Source organism: Rhincodon typus, chromosome 31, assembly GCF_021869965.1.
Source record: "Rhincodon typus isolate 14 chromosome 31, sRhiTyp1.1, whole genome shotgun sequence".
In the NCBI taxonomy this organism is placed as follows: domain Eukaryota; kingdom Metazoa; phylum Chordata; class Chondrichthyes; order Orectolobiformes; family Rhincodontidae; genus Rhincodon; species Rhincodon typus.
Window position 1 is genome coordinate 16,457,262 of NC_063362.1, and position 16,451 is coordinate 16,473,712.

The 16,451-nt window shown below is 42.5% G+C and overlaps 3 protein-coding genes across 5 annotated transcripts in view; 1 reads left to right on the forward strand and 2 right to left on the reverse strand.

Annotated features, from left to right (window-relative positions):
* Positions 1 to 830, reverse strand: part of LOC109913777 (coiled-coil domain-containing protein 50-like) — a 44,656-nt gene extending 43,826 nt beyond the window's left edge. Inside the window, exon 1 of one of the 3 annotated variants that reach the window (XM_048614831.1) lies at positions 789 to 830. In XM_048614831.1, coding sequence (XP_048470788.1) covers positions 789 to 815 — 27 coding nt within the window. In that variant the 5' untranslated portion in view covers positions 816 to 830. Of the gene's footprint in view, positions 1 to 65; positions 208 to 788 lie in introns of those variants that run through there. The other 2 variants (XM_048614833.1, XM_020513325.2) reach the window with 2 other exon arrangements.
* Positions 831 to 5,992: 5,162 nt separating this feature from the next.
* uts2a (urotensin 2, alpha) lies at positions 5,993 to 9,809 on the forward strand. Its single transcript, XM_020513329.1, has 4 exons — positions 5,993 to 6,080; positions 7,474 to 7,623; positions 8,943 to 8,986; positions 9,693 to 9,809. Exons 1-4 carry the CDS (start codon positions 5,993 to 5,995, stop codon positions 9,807 to 9,809), a joined length of 399 nt encoding a protein of 132 aa, XP_020368918.1.
* Positions 9,810 to 10,065: 256 nt separating this feature from the next.
* The window catches only part of LOC109913776 (proteasome subunit beta type-7-like), a 9,312-nt gene continuing 2,926 nt past the window's right edge, over positions 10,066 to 16,451 (reverse strand). Inside the window, exons 4-8 of the mRNA XM_048614840.1 lie at positions 16,165 to 16,305; positions 14,650 to 14,765; positions 13,682 to 13,740; positions 12,445 to 12,596; positions 10,066 to 10,393 (exon numbers count right to left, since the gene is read on the reverse strand). Of these exons, the coding sequence (XP_048470797.1) occupies positions 10,282 to 10,393; positions 12,445 to 12,596; positions 13,682 to 13,740; positions 14,650 to 14,765; positions 16,165 to 16,305 (580 nt within the window). The 3' untranslated portion in view covers positions 10,066 to 10,281. The remainder of the gene's footprint in view (positions 10,394 to 12,444; positions 12,597 to 13,681; positions 13,741 to 14,649; positions 14,766 to 16,164; positions 16,306 to 16,451) is intronic.

The window sequence follows — 16,451 nt, forward strand, 5'->3', positions numbered from 1 at the left end:
TAGTTCCTCACCCTCTCTGTTCTGTCTCTCTCTCCCTGTTATTTGTGTCTCTATTAGTTCCTCACCCTCTCTGTTCTGTTTGTGTCTCTCTCAGTTCCTCACCCCGCCTGTTTCTTTCTCTCTGTCTCTGTTGATGCTCCACCTCTGATTCCAGCAGCTGTTGTCTTTGGAACTACGGAGCGCAGCCACTGCCAAACCACAGTCAAAATCCCGTCCACACATCTGCACATGGTCATGGGAGGGAGCAAGCTCAGAGTGTGAACACAAGCCTGACTGTCAGCTTCACAAACAGCTACACATCTGAGACCTGGCCTGGCCAGACTGCTAAACAGACATAAAGATCTTTTTAAACGTGCCCAATGTTCAACAACAGTCCCAACTTAAAATTAATGTAGTACCATTAGTGTAGTAACTTTCGCTACAGAAAGTGAGAACGAGCTACGTAAGGTGACCCTAGGGTAGGTAATGCATCAGAGAGAAGCTGAAAAGGAGATGTTTCATGGGAGATTCCCAGTGTGAGATGGAAAGGAGGCCAGAATTGGAGGATTGCAGATCATGGGGAACTGTAGAGCTTGAAGAGGTTACACTTAAAGGGACAAGACCTGTGCAAAACTTGAAAATAAAGATGAGAATTTTACATTTGATCCAGTGTAGGACAGCAAGCACAGTGGTGATGCATGAATGAGACTTGATGTGAATTAGAAATGAGGCATACAGAAGAAATGGGCTCAAGTTTACAGAATGTAGAAGGTGCAAGAGAAATTCTTACAATATCTGAATTCTCTCACCCTGGCAGAAAGCTTGATAGTAGCCATTACAATTTTGAAAAGTGATCCTATCAGTTTAGATTATACAGCTCCTGTGAAATAAAAGGAGGGTGTTGGGAGGTGAAATACAAGTTGCTTGGGCACCACTGTGCAACTTTGATAGTCAACAATGAAAATTAAATTGACATTCTCTTTAAACTCCATTTCTTCAATGAGCCAACAGGTTTAGGAATCGTCCTTTTCAAAACCTTAAGGCCCACAAAAAGAAAGACACATGGCCCTGAGAAAAGTGAGACCCTTTCCCCTAAATCGCAGTACATTGAAATATGAATGAACCTGTACTGAGAGGTGCTGAATCTTTTTAATATTCAGCTGTGTTCAGAAAGAGTGAACAGCACCACCTGGTGCCCATTACCTTCTGATGTTGCACTCAGATTCAATAATGTTACATTTGTTACATCCCAATGGGCAGAATGGTGAACACCTGAGTTTAAGAAAGAGCAGGACAACTTCCAAAATTTTGTTCTTTCATAGCATTCTCTCATCTCACCTGGAGCATTAGATGGGATGATTCATCTGACCAAATTCTTCCAAATCTGTGCACATCTTTCCCACACCTCCATGTGTGAATCCCTGCAATCAAGTTTCCTCTCCTGCCATAAACTTGTTCAAAGAAGTAAGCTTTAAAGAATGAAATGGACTTTATGAAAGTTGCAGATGACATCCTCTGTGACTGTGCCCCTGGTTAATGACATTTCTTCTCAGCCTCCCCGATACTATTGTCCTCCAATACCACTTCCACCTTCCATAAAGCTGAGCTCATCCAAAACTGTACTATCCATATCCTAACACACACCAAGTCCCGTCAACCCAGGGTATTACCCCTATGCTCACTGACCTACTTTGGCACTCAATCCAGCAACAACTTTATTTTAAATTTCTCATTGCTTGATTTCAATGGCCTTGCTTTTCCCCATCTCTGTAAGCCGTCTGAGATTTCTGGGATTCTCCAATTTGGATCTCGTCGATATCTCTAATTTTAATCACTTTACTTTTGACAGCTATGTCTTCAGCTGCCAAGACTCAATGGTCTAGAATTCCCTCCTTAAACTTCTCAGCCTCATCCTTCATAACCATCCTTTAAAGCCTACCTCCTTGACAAAGTTTATAATATCAGTCCTAATATCCCACTGTCAAATCTTGTACAATACCTCTCCTGAGAAGTGCCTTGAGACACTTGCTAAACTCCCCTGCAAGTCACACAGCATCTTGACTTGGAAGTGTGTCACCATTTCTGTTCTGTCACTGTTGGCCAACAAAAAAAAGTCTGCCTATAGATTATGTCCCATGAAAGAATACAAAAAGATGCTATACAAATGTAAGCTATTGTTGTTGCTGACCTCAAATTGCTGGGTTCAATTTCCAGTCCTTGAATGTTTCCTCATGGAAATGCCCACAGGTAGATGTTGGATAAGGCATAATTTGTGAGTGGTTAAAATCAGGGTGATTGATTTGCCTAGCTTGAGCTAGAAGGAGAGTCACCAGTAAAACTTTCAACATGGAATACGGTTCTGGAGTTATTACATTGGGAAAGGAAAAGATCAAAAATAAACTCTTGCAAGCTAAAAACCATTTTGGACTGATTCTGGAAAAACTGAATGCTTATTTAAATGACAGTGTAACACATACTTGATAGTGAGTTATTATGGTGGTTGGAAGTCCTTGTCTTAATTTAATTATCATATATTTTAAATAATTAGTTCCCCAAAAAGCGTTTAGTCAACAGTACATTCAATCTATTTGTTACAGTAATAATCTTAAAATGTGTAGCCTTGATCATGCTATCTGTTCAGTTATACAACTTTAAAAGTTATCAGTCTCTCCACGGATCATAACAAAACTGGGGACTCTTTGCAGTTTAAACAAATAAGATTTCACAGTGACCTTTGCTTTAGAAATGTTAAAAATATCTATATCAATTGCTGATGCTTTCCTGGAAAGACAGGACTTGTCTGTGGTTGTTTTTCAACAATTAACAATAGTAATTTAAAGGCGGTGACAGAAAAATAGAAATAGATTTAAATGCTTGCACTAAAAAGCTAAAAATAATTAAGGTATTAGCTCAATATTTTAATCTTGAGCAAGGTCAGCATGAGTAAAGGGTAATCCAAATAAATTGCAGTTTGAGTTGGTTACAATTTAGTCATGATTGAAATATCTGAACTCAAAAACGAAAAAAGAAAATAAATTACAAAGTTGAACTTGAAACAGGAGAGAAATAAAGAAGAATAAAAGAAATGTGAAAACTTGAATGAGAATTTCAAAGAGTAAGGGGAAGGGAAGGCCTATAATTGCAAAAGTGGAAGGGAAACCAGGAATTTTGAACTGGATAAGGACGTTTAATCTCATAAACAGGGAGGAGGTGACAGATTTGACAATCTGTCAGATTTAACTCCTGAATTATTCACCCAGTGGCTATTTTCAGTCAGGAAAAAGTTTAAATCTATTTTATTTCAATTGAAAACTTTTCTATGAATGACAGTGGCCTCAAAAAATTTGGGCAAATCAATTCAAAGCGTTTTCGTAGGAAAATTATTGGAGACTTACTCAATTCTTTCAGATAACTAGTCTGCAGATTATAATACAGTTAAGTTAGCTTTGCTTAATACAAAAGTTTGACTCAGAAAATTGCAGGCAATAGTTTAGAAATCCTAGCAAGTGACTGAATTAGACTTCTGTAGAATTTGCTGAGGAAGGGAAATGGTGCTTGATTGATGGTGATGGAGCTTCCTCAAAATTATGAAAATTTAGGAAAGTGTTCTTCACGAAGTAATTGAAAACAATGTTCCTTTAGGAACTTGGTGCAGCCTAGAAGACTATAAAACTTATGAAATAAGGGAAGCTGTAATTTGGGTTGAGAGTTATGAACTATCTCACAAACATAGAGGGCAGCAAATCTTTTTTTGTAAGCCCACAGAGAATTTGGAGAGATAATAAAAATTGATAAGGCGATGACAGAACACTAATTACTATGATGGGGGCATTAGGATTGAAAAGGCAGTTGCTTCTCAGAGTAGTAAAGAAGATAGTACAAAGGATAGATGTGATTCAAAGAAGTCAACATATTACTTTTACCACAAACAGGGTATGTGAAGGCAGACTGCTGGAGGTTGAAAGCTAAACTGACAGTTTTCATCGGCATATCTAGTAGGCTTAGCAAATCCCTTAGCAGCTTGGTGTACTTGCCAGTGATGCCCACATATTAGGTCCTGTCTAAAAGAAGAAAAATGTGAGCAAGTGCCAGCTGTGACTGAGATTACCAGTGGTTACCCACACCTATGGAATTCATCTGAATCCTGTACCTTAAGTGACAAGGAAAAACTAAAAGACAAGACGTGAAGATAACATTTTTCTCCACCTGGCAGGAACCATGGAAATAGCGAAAGGATCAGTTTCTTTGTCTCCTGATGACAACACATAGATTAATTCATGCATGTTGTTAGCCCCATGAGTTAGAGGCTTCACAAAAAGTCACATTGAGTGTTCCTTTTACTTTTGATCTCAATTTTCTTCTGACATCGTTTATAGGTCCCATTTTAGCGTAGTTATTACAGGACATGCAATCTAAAGATCATCTATTTACACCAATGCTACATATTTATTACTCTGTATAGCTGCAGAATTATTAGCTTAGACACACAGGCACAGGTGTGGCTGGATGCATCTACTTTGTATTTTATTAAAAGATACAAAAGATAATTAGGCTAAGAACCAAGCAACCAGCTGTAAAAGTCATACAAATTAAACTTTACTGACTGTTGGCTGACTATTTTACATCTTTTTTCTGTATATGTTTCAGTTTTAGCTTAATTTATTTTTTAAGTGATTGCATTACATAATGAAGCTGAGTTATGGCACATAAACACATAGGCGATAACCTGAATTGATTTCCCAGGCTGGTGCACTTTAATGTGAAACTGAGTGTCACAGACTAGAATTATGCCAGACTTCATCCACAGTCTGTGCTAAATTGTGTTGAAGAGCAAAGGGATGTTGAGGTACAGAATCACAAATCAGTCATACTAGCAACACCAGATAACAAAGTGGTACAAAATACAATGAAAGCCCTTGGCTCCATTTCTAGGAGAAGGGGAACACAGTTAGGATATGTCAAAATTATTTAAACTTGGACAGATCCCATTTGGAGATGTGCACATTTCTATTCTCCATATTACGAAAAAGATTTAGAGGTGCTGGAGGAGGGGCAAAAAAAAGATTTCCCAGGATGATGCAGGAACTCAGCAAGTTTGACTACCAGCAAAAATTGAACAGTCTGGGCTCTTTCTATAGGATGGAGAATGCTTAGTGGTGACTGAATGGAGGTCTTTAAAATTATGAAAAGTGTTTTGACAGGGTAGACATATTTCCACTTGAACAGGAGTGCAAAATTGTGGAGGGTAAATATTAGATAGTCACTAATAAATATCAATGGGGAATTCGGGAGAAATGCACTTACCTGAAGAGTGGTTGCAGTATGGAAGTGACCATGATACAGGGTGGCTGAAGCAAATAGCATACATGCATTTAAGGGGAAGATAGATAATTACATGAGGGAGAAGGGAATAGGAGGATTTGTTGCTAGGATGACATGAAGAAGCTCATGTAGAGTTCTGGCATTCTTAGATGCAAAAAAGAAAGAATTAGATGGGAGAATGGAGCTTTATAATACTTGTATCAATATAAAAGACTAATGAAAGAGACGTACAACAGGAAAGGGCTCTTTAAAAGATTTTCAATGCAACATCTGCAATTTTTTTTAGAAAATAAACCATTAATTAATTCAAGACTAACTATATTTCATGTCAAAACTTGTTGGATACATTTGCGTCACTCAGCTGTGAATGATAAATAAATCTTGAAAGGGGGAGTTGATGGAGAGGAGTGAATTTGATGGGTTTGTTATTTTTGACTGTTGGTGATGGGCAATAAATCTGTGTCCCATCTGCTTTCTTACTTTATCCTTGAAGCAGAGTCAGAATGAAGCGCTGATTGGATTTAACATCTCAAGGTAATAAAATGATATTTTATTGATCCAGCGATGTTGTTTGTGAGGAGAAAGAGGGCTGTAGGATATATAAAGGTGTGTGTATTCAGTGTTAGATGTACACCTCTGCTCTCTTTCGGTCTTCTTTACGCTCGCAACTGTCAGCTGCTTTTGAATCATGATGTCCTTAGTACTTGTAGCCGGTGTCTTGCTTCTCAGTGGATCCTGTGTCTTTGCACTGCCTATTGCAGACTCCATGTACAAAGCAGGTAAGTAGGGAGATAGAGGAGGGGAGGTGGATTCATGAGGTACAAGTCAGCCTCAACTGAACCTTATCCAGTGTCACTATCATCATTCACTTATCTCCATGTGTCAACGTATAGAAAAGGTACAATGTAAAAAGTACTCCATTGCAAAATTTAGGTGCATTTTTAGATAAGATGTCAAACCAAAGCTCTTTCTGTCCTGTCAGGTAAATGTTTAATGATCTCAACCCCATCAGGAAAAGGACAGGAAGGTTCTCTGTAGTGCCTTGAACAATAGTTATCCCTCAACTAAAACAGATAGCCTGGTTATTGTCATCTCATTTTTGTTTGTGCTGTGCATAAATTGAACGCAGCATTTCCCACATTTCAAAAGTGACTACACCCCAGAAACCAGCTTTTTGACTGTAAAGCACTTTAAAATTTTGAGATTAGGAAAGATGCTTCTTATATGGAACTTTTGCTATTTCTGTGTTATTGTGTTATAGCTGACAATTGTTTATTGTATATGTTAAAGCATTAAAGTTAATTAAGTCTGGAGTTTATTACTGAATTAAGCAATAATGTTTCTGGTGCTTTTAATGTGTCCAAAATTCACAAACAGGATGAAATTAACATGTTTAATTTAGGTTTTGCTTGGGATCTGGTTCTGAAAGTGATGTGGTTTCAGTTAAACCTTCTCTCTCATTCTGTTTTGTTTTGTTTCTCTGTTTAATTAACTGTAATAATAGTTTTCAGGCTGAGCAGAGTTTGGTTGCTAAGATTAAATTACTAATCCATTTACACCTGCCAAATTAAGGTAAAATACAGGTTGGTGATTTCAAATGCTGATCTTACAAGGTCGTTGCAGAATGTAGATTATGGTGAGAATGGAATTTCCTTCTTTTCAAATACCAGAACTAGAAGTACAGCTTTGATAGAATTTATTTTTATTGTTTTATCTTTGTGTTCCTTTTGTTTTTGACTTAAAATGGGATTTAAGAATCAAAATATATGCTCTTAAAGCTTTAGATCGATGATCTTTCATCAGAACCTTATGATCTGAAAGATTAACTCTGCTATTCTCTCTCAACAGACACTCCCAGACTTGATAAGTATTTTCACATTCTTCTGCTCTTTTTTTCAAATTTCCAGCATCCTCAAGACATTGTTCTTCAAATAAGGAGCTGGTATCCATTCAGTAGGGAATTGAGGGTTAGAAAAATCAACAGTAAGATGATATAAGTGGAAATCCTTTTATGGGGTTTTGTGGTGAGATAGGCAAAGGGACTTGGCGTTCTGACTGGTAGCCTGAAAGAAAATATTCACTGGTAGGCTCTGTTCATGTGAGATGAGGAGCCAAGCAGTCTTAGGTTTCCCAGTGTTCTGATTTTCTAATGCTCAAATGATTCTTTTCCAGAGTCTAATGAGGAAAATCAGGTTTTAAATCTGGATGAATTGCAAAGCTTGGACAATAACTTCCTCCTATGGAACCCACCAGCTGTGATGCCCAGGACCAGCCTCTATGATGCTGTCAGAGATCTAGAAGCTGCTGAACAACTTAAAAATGGTATTGTACACATACTGAGGACCCTAATAAACTCTGTCTACTTCCACTCCTACTCTAAATTTAAATAGCTAAAGTGAAGGGAGACTCATACATAGTGCAGTTACGATGCCTGGTGATGATGTGAGTTTGGACAATCTCAATCTAGCTCTTAATATCAAGACATCTACTTTGCTGCTAGTTGGTAACCCTTACCATTGTGACTAGAGTGGCTGGTACAGGTAATGAGACTGTGCTGCAATGGTGCAGTCAATAGTCCTTCTGTTCTGAGGGTGGGATTTACCATGCTGTACATGTGTACCTCACCTCATGTTGTACCTGCAATGGGAGTGTTCGTTGGAATAGTGTAAATGGAATTTTGTTCTGTAGCTCATCCCGTGCTGTATCTGCACTGGGACTATTTGTTAGAATAGTATAAATGGTGTTTTACACTGTACCTCATCCCATGCTGTATCTGCTGTGTTTGATGGGGATAGTGTAAAGGCAACTTTACTTTGTATCTCATCCCACACCTTTCCTGGAACTGTTTAATGGAATAGTGTAAATGGAGTTCTACACTGTGAGGTTGTAGATTTGCTCACCGAGCCAGTGTGTTTGGTTGCAGACATTTCATCACCCTGCTAGGTAACATCGTCTTTGCACCTCCAGTGAAGCATCGGTGTTATGTCCCACTTGTTATTTATAAGCCTTGGTTGTCTGGGGTGGTTGGCATTACTCCCGATTCTGTTTTTCAAAAACTCAAAAACTTTAATGTTTTTCACTGTAGCTCACCTTGTGCTGTGCTTGCACTGGGAGTGTTTAATGGGGCAGTACAAAGGGAGTTTTGTTTTATATTTAACCTATGCTGTCAATGCACAGAGAGTAGAGACAACAAGGTGTAGAGCCGGATGAACACAGCAGGCCAAGCAGCATCATAGGAGCAGGAAGGCTGACGTTTCAGGCCTAGACACTTCATCAGAAACTGCACAGACAGTGCTGTTTGGGATAATGTATTGGGAGTTTTACTGTGTACCTAACTGCATATTGTACCCACCTGGAAGTGTTTGATAGAGTCAGTGTCGAGGGAGCTCTACTTTGCATCTGATCCTTGCTGGACTGGATGAAATTCAATGCGACCTCAAGGTGTGATGCATTGCCACATGCTCCCATGAACAGGAGCTTCCCACCAGCAAGCTAGAGTTACAGGTTTAACCTCTGTGTAGCCTGTCTGCATACCTTAGGCTCATCTGTTCATATGTTCAAGGCTCTAGGATGAGACTCTGGGTTCTACTCCATTCTGTTGTAGCCAAGATTTGAACTGATATATTCTTCCTTGTCAACAGATCTGAGGGAAATCAGTGACAATGACTCAGGAAATCTGAAAGAGGTGAGTCCAGAACAGGGGAAATCTGAAGCACCATCACTTTTAGAGTCAGCTGATTTCAGTCATTTATGTCACAAGAGTAGGATATTCAGCCCACTGGGTCCATCACAGCTCTTGGCAAAGCATTCTAGTTAGCTCCACACACCACTTGATCTCCAAGTATCCATACAATTTCCTTTTGAAATAATTTCTTCCACTTCCTATAATTGTGAGCAGCAAATTCCACGTCATTAGCAACTCTCTGAGCATACTAATGTTGTTCCTCACATTTCACCTAAAAGTATTAGTCATCCTCTCGCTGTCAGTCAGCATCTTACTCACGTTAGCTCATCATGTTGAATCAGCTTTTATTGCCTGTCACTTCCTCTCCTACTTGCGTTTGATGGGAAGGTGTAAAGGGAGCTTTACATTGCATCTAATCCAACGGGGAGTGCCTTCACATTTGAGTAGTCTGCTTGACACAGCTTTATACTAATGTCTTGTTAATTCTGAAGGATGCATGAGGTGTAAGCAAGTCAGAGCCCTGGAAGCATCTTGTCGGAAGGGGATGGGATGGGGTTTAGGTATGGATTTTGGTAGGGTGGGGAATTGGGATTGGGGTGGGTAGTATTCAGGATCACTTGGTGGGGGTGGATTTTGGCGTTGGGGCTGAAGATTGGAAATCCAATCCTTTGCGGTGTTGGCAACCAGTCTCTGCTTTTCTCTGCAGATTCTGTACGAAAGGAAAGCACAGCCGAAAGCAGGCCGCTTTTTCATTGGAAAAGGCAGGAGACAGTACAAGAAACGTAACAACTTCTCAGATTGCTTCTGGAAATACTGCGTTTGATATCAGCCGCCCGCTGCCCAGACTTCGAAATGTTAACTCTTCCTCTCGTGGTTATTTTTAATAGATGTCTGGCGCTGTTGGAAAGCATGTAAATATATTCTGGTACTTCATAAGCAAATCGCCACTTATTAAAGATTAATGAAGCATTGCGGATGGTTACATTTCTGCTTCAGTTATCAATAAAATTGTATGTTTTGCAAACGTTGTTCTTCTCAGATGCAACCAAGACAGATATTAACACTCACAGCACAATCCCTTCCTTGTCCTGAGGTCTCTTTTATTTTGGAAACTAACTGGTACAATCCACATACCGGATACAGTATACATACCGGATACAATGTGTAAGATAATAACCTAATTGATTCTATGTAATTATCATGTGGCAGAAATGGACTGTCTGACGCAGAGATCCTTCTGCCCATCTCGGTCTTCCTGCTGGAGCCTGCAGAGATGCTGGGGCTCCTTCTTAGTGTTACTCAGTGTCCATTCTCTGCACAACCTCCTCCACCAGGTCAACAGCGAGTGGAGTGACTTTTTCTGTCAGGACAGAGGTGGTGCCCTTCTTGTAGCGGTACACTCCCTCCCTGCAAGAACCAACAACACAAGTGGTCAGGGACCAGAGTAGGTGGCGGGGGTGGGGGGTGCGGAGTCTGACACCAGGACATTCTAAAGGCCAGATAGTCCTTGGCGCAGCGCAGACCGAAGTTGTTTCAGAATCCGACACAACGGGCTCCATGGGGATAGTAGGAACTGCCGATGCTGGAGAATCTGAGATAACAAGGTGTAGAGCTGGATGAACACAGCAGGCCAAGCAGCATCAGAGGAGCAGGAAGGCTGACATTTCCGGCCTAGACCCTTCTTCAGAAGTGGGGGAGGGGAAGGGGGTTCTGAAATAAATAGGGAGAGAGGGGGAGGTGGATAGAAGATGGATAGAGGAGAAGATAGGTGGAGAGGAGACAGACAGGTCAAAGAGGCGGGGATGGAGCCAGTAAAGGTGAATGTAGGTGGGGAAGTAGGGAGGGGATAGGTCGGTCCAGGGAGGGTGGACAGATCAAGGAGGCGGGATGAGGCCAGTAGGTAGGAGATGGGGGTGGGGCTTGAGGTGGGAGGAGGGGATAGGTGGGAGGAAGGATAGGTTAGGGAGGCAGGGAGGAGCTGGGCTGGTTTTGGGATGCGGTCAGGGGAGGGGAGATTTTGAAGCTTGTGAAGTCCACATTGATACCCTTGGGCTGCAGGGTTCCCAAGTGAAATATGAGATGGTGTTCCTGCAGCTTTGGGGTGGCATCATTATGGCACTGCAGAAGGCCCAGGATGGATATGTCGTCCAAGGAGTGGGAGGGGGAGTTGAAATAGTTCACGACTGGGAGGTGCAGTTGTTTGTTCCCAACCGAGTGTAGGTGTTCCACAAAGCGGTCCCCAAGCCTCCGCTTGGTTTCCCCGATGTAGAGGAGGCCACATCGGGAACAGCGGATACAGTATACCACATTAGCAGATGTGCAGGTGAACATCTGTTTGATGTGGAAGGTCTTCTTGGGGCCTGGGATGGGGATGAGGGGGGAGGTGTAGGGGCAGGTGTAGCACTTCCTGCAGTTGCAGGGAAAACTGCCGGGTGTGGTGGGGCTGGTGGGGAGTATGGAGCGGACAAGGGAATCACGGAGAGAGTGGTCTCTCTGAAAAGCAGATAAGGGTGCGGAGGGAAAAATGTCTTTGGTGGTGGGGGTCGGATTGCAGGTGGCAGAAGATGATGCATTGACCTTCCCCAACCATGAAATCCTGCTGGTTTGATCCTCTTCCCCTGATCCCATACCCCGCCAAAAATAGGTTATAATTTAATCTGCTTCCACTGTCCCTTCAGACAGTGCATTCCTAAATAAATGCTATTTTCTTTTATCAGTGATTTTAAATCTGTTGTCCTCTGGTTCCTATATGACAGTGGAAATTGTTTCTACCTACTTCTTTTCATTCACCAGATGTGGGTGTTGCTGGTTAGATCAGCATTAATGCCCATAATTTCCCAGAAAGCAGTTACAAATCAACCACATTGCTGTGGGTCTGAAGTCACCTGTAGGCCAGACCAGGTAGGGATGGCAGTTTTCCTCCCTAAAGAACATGAGTGAACCAGTTCGGTTTTTCTGACAATCGACAACAAGTTTATAGTCATCACTAGATTCTTAATTCCAGATATTTATTGAATTCAAATTCCACCATCTGCCGTGGCAGGATTCGAACCCAGGTCCTCAGAATGTTACCTGGGTCTCTGGATTAACAGTCCAGCGATAATACCTCTAGGCCATTGCCTCCCCAAATTGATTTCCATAATTTTAAACCTCAGTATAAAACTGCTTTTAAGTCTCTTAATTTACTCGACTCTATGAGCCTCTATGAGACCTCTATGGTCTCTTGTCTTGGAAAAGACTCAAGTCTTCTATCTCAGGGACTGTTGAAGTAAATCTCCTTTGAATCCAGTCTAAGGATTTCAGACCCTTTCCAAGTACAATCCCAGAATTAGACTCAAGACTCGAAGTCTATCCAGTGTTATTAATTGAGAATTGGTATTTGCACTCTCTATCTCTGCTCTGTGCCCTTTTATTATGATTTGTGAACAAGGTCCTCCCTTGGGGAGCTGGGTACTTACCTTTGGCCCTTCTTATTTGGGCTGTCAAAGGCACGGAGAAACTCGGTCTTGTTCTCAGTGATGATGCAGAGGTCAACGTTGCTCCCAGAACCAAGGTCACTGAATATTCCAGCTGTGATGGCCTCACGGATCAACTGCTTGCCTGCTTCTTCCTAAAGATAAAGAACCAGCCTTGACAGAATATTGGAGCTGAGATTCTGAGCAGTAACCCATAGCCCAAGAGGCTGGAAAAACCCAAAGTTCAGGGCTGGAGTAACCCAAGGCTAGTACTTCAAAAGGAAAATTGCACATTATTGGAATCATAGAATCTCTACAGTGCGGAAGCAGGCCAATCAGCCCATCAAGTCCATACCACCCCTCTGTACAGCATTCCACTGAGACTCAACCCCCTACCCTATCCCTGTAATCCTGCATCTCCTGTGGCTAATCCATCTAGCCTGCACATCCCTGGACACTATGGGCAATTTAGTATGGCCAATTCAGCTAACCTGCACACCTTTGGACTGTGGGAGGAAACTGGAACACCTGGAGGAAACCCACACAGACACGGAAAGAATAAGCAAACCCCACACAGATAACCTGCCGAAGGTGGGATTGAACCTGGGTCCCTGGCACTATGAGGCAACAGTGCTAATCACTGAGCCACCGTTACTATCATAACTAGCGCAGAGTACTAGGTAATTAATTTTATGCAACTTGTAAATATGTGAGAACACATTTCTTCCTGCATTTTCCTTCACATTTGCATCATCATGGGGTTAGTGCAGGTGCTAAGCACTAAACGATTATGTGCTGATCGAGTGGTGTTTGTGCTGGAGGGAGGGATCCCATCTTCAGAAAAACAAGAATTCAGAATTCAAGACAACAAGGTGCAGGGCTGGATGAACATAGCCCTCCAAGCAGCATCATAGGAGCAGAAAGGCTGACGTTTCGGGCCTAGACCCTTCATCAGAATTCAGTTTTGGCCTTTTCACAAATGGAAAACACTTTGCATCATCCAGTGGTCAGGAAAATTATTTTTGAATGCTTCCTGCCTGGGAAGTCATTGGTGTAAATTCCATGTGAAATGTGTGTAATGCTAGAGATAGACAGAAAGGGAGGAAGGAAGACAGATAGAGAAATGAAAATATCAGGAACCGTTAAATAGTATTGTTGAGCTGTGATAGGGGACGAGTCCGGAGATTTCCCATTGCATTAATAAGGGAGGGGATCACACTGAATCAGATTGGTCACCTACCTCCATGTTTGGTTGGAATCGATCTTCCAGTACAGCCATAGCAGCTGCTGAACCAGAACCTGTGGCACAGAAGACACATACTGACATTCATTTCTATCGCAGTAAACAGGTTTCCCACAAAGAAAACGCTGCCCCACCCCCCCCAACACAGACAGAATTAAACAACAGCCCAGGGTTTGAAAAGGAAGGCAGGGCAAAATTGCCTCGGTCAAGCTATTCTTTCTCTTTCCTCTCCCTAAAAGTTGACTTTCCTTGACCTATAGTCTTAGTGTGCTAAGCACTCTCTATCCCACTCCTCACATATGAGCCTTGCAAATCAACCCAGCCAGCCTAGTTGAAAAGGGAGCATCTCCCAGAGTGACCAGTGCTCCTGGAATCTCCTAATTCCCTAAGAATCATAAGACTAAATCCTAAACATAAATCCAGCAAATAATTATTGGGACATTTCTTAATTATAAAAATATGGAAGACAGATAAAGTCACTCAATTGGGTAATGAAAAACCTGCATTCTGATTGGAAGAGGAAAGCTTGAAAGGTTGATGGATCTAGTGACCATTCATGTGAGCCTGGAGGGGTGGAGCTGTTGGTTGTCATGTCAACATTCCCACCATCTGTCCAATTGGAACCTAGGTTTTCCTGGAACATTCAGCAGGAATGCTGGTTAAGGTACCTGTCCTAACAACAGGCTCTGAGACTAAACCAGTCACTTCCTAGTGAACTGAGCCATAGAAAGGAAAAACAAAACAATCCTTAAATCATTCAGTCATATGGTACAGAAGGAGGCCATTCTGTCCCTCTTTGAATGTATCATTCAGTGAGTCCGATTATCTCCTGGCGTCCTCCAGAGCGAGTGCAAGTTTTTCCTTTCCAAGTATTTGTCAATTTCCCTTCCATTTGGATTTTTTTTGGAATTCCCATAACCAGCCCTAGGCTTGCTTGACAGACATTAGTATTAACTTCTCCTTACCCATGGCGACGAAGGGCAGTTTGTCTGTGGAACCATGAGGGTATACTGCATACAGGTGGGGCCCAGTGCAGTCTACACCACCAACAATCACTGATGCCTTAATGTGCCCCTGGTACCTAAAGCAAGACAAAGATTATGGTGCATTTAAATCAGGAATGGGTTAATTTTCACTGCCCTCATGGGAGGGACTGACCTACAATCACGGTCTGGACTGATATTCTGCGACCTCTATCCCCTCCATCTACTGGCCATGTCCCAGAACTCCACAGCCACCTCTGTCCCATGATCAACCCTGTGATTACCCCCTCCCACCAAGGATCACAAATTTCCCTGACAGTTCCCTCCAACATTCCTAGCATCACAAAACCTCTCCCAAACCAATGTATTTCAGGAACCATACTTTCACTCTGATACACCCCCACTCCACTACACCAGTACACCTCTTGTTTCCCATTGTTCGAGCTGGTGTAGCTGGACCAGGAAGTGCCCAAGTGGGCTCACCCAGTCGAATGAGTGTAGCTGCAACAGCACTCAAGAGACCAGGGTGTTTGGCACCATCCAGGATAAAACGGACCATTTGAATGGCACCAATCCACCACCTTCAATATTCGCTCCCTTCACTACCAACACACAGTGGCAGCAGTGTTACCACACACAGGATATGCTGCAGCAAGGGTCCTTCAACAGCACCTTCCAAACCTCCATCCCCTCCCACCCAGAGGGACAAGGGCAACAGATACAATGAGAACATCAATCCCTGCCTTCCAAGCCATACATCATTTTCATGCAGAAATCACCACCTTCTCAAGGGCAGTTAGGGATGGGCGGTAAATGCAGGTCCAGTCAGCGATGCCCACATGCCATGAATGAATGAATTAAATAATTCTCACCCAGTGAGTGGGAAATGAGACTGCAGCCTCAAAATCTCTCAGGTCCGGGTGATGGGGGAAGGGGTTGGGGAAGAGGGAGGTGGTTTTGGATGCAGATGGGGCGAGGTGAGGTTGTTGAGAGCTGACTGGTGGGATTGTGGACTGGGAGGATGCTTTAGATGGGGGAGTGGAGAGTATGAGTCGGGGTGATGAGGAAAAGGGAATTGGGGCTGAAGGTGGGTGCAGGGATGGGAGATGGGAGGGTGGGAAGGGTAGCTTTACATCCTCGGAATGGGGAGATGAAAAGAAGCAAAAGGGATTGTAGGAATGTTACTGAGGGGGCATCCCAGTCAAGGCCATTTCCCTGACGTGGATCCACAACAAAGTTACAGCCTAGATCAGTGATCAACAGCAGGAGCCCTTGTGATTCTTTCCAACACATGTCCACTTGTATTGAGGCACATTGCAACAAACGCATGCTCAATTTCCTCAGCACAAACTTGGCTCAAAACTGGTCTCATCTGTATCCATGGGAGAAGGCAGCGCACATATTCCCTGGGCTATAAGGGCACATGCCATTTACCTCGCTGTTTAACTCTAATAAGGAAAGATCCACAATGACAATGTAAAGGGAATGCTCTCACACCTGAACAGCATCTGTTTCAGCATCCGGTTAACAATGGCCACGCGGGGTTTGCGGCCTGTTGACAGAGTATGCAGCTGGATGTTAGAGGCCATCATCTGTGTCGTAACTTCAGCATCGGCTGCACAGCCTGCACCACAGCAGCTGGAAGCAAAGACAGAAGGAAATAATTCTTAATCTCAGAGCAAGGGGCTAATATCACAGGGAGAGAGAGAGGAGGTTGCCATCTCAGGGAGAGTGAGAGGGGTTAATATCACAGGGAGAGAGAGGGGGTTAATATCTTATGAGAT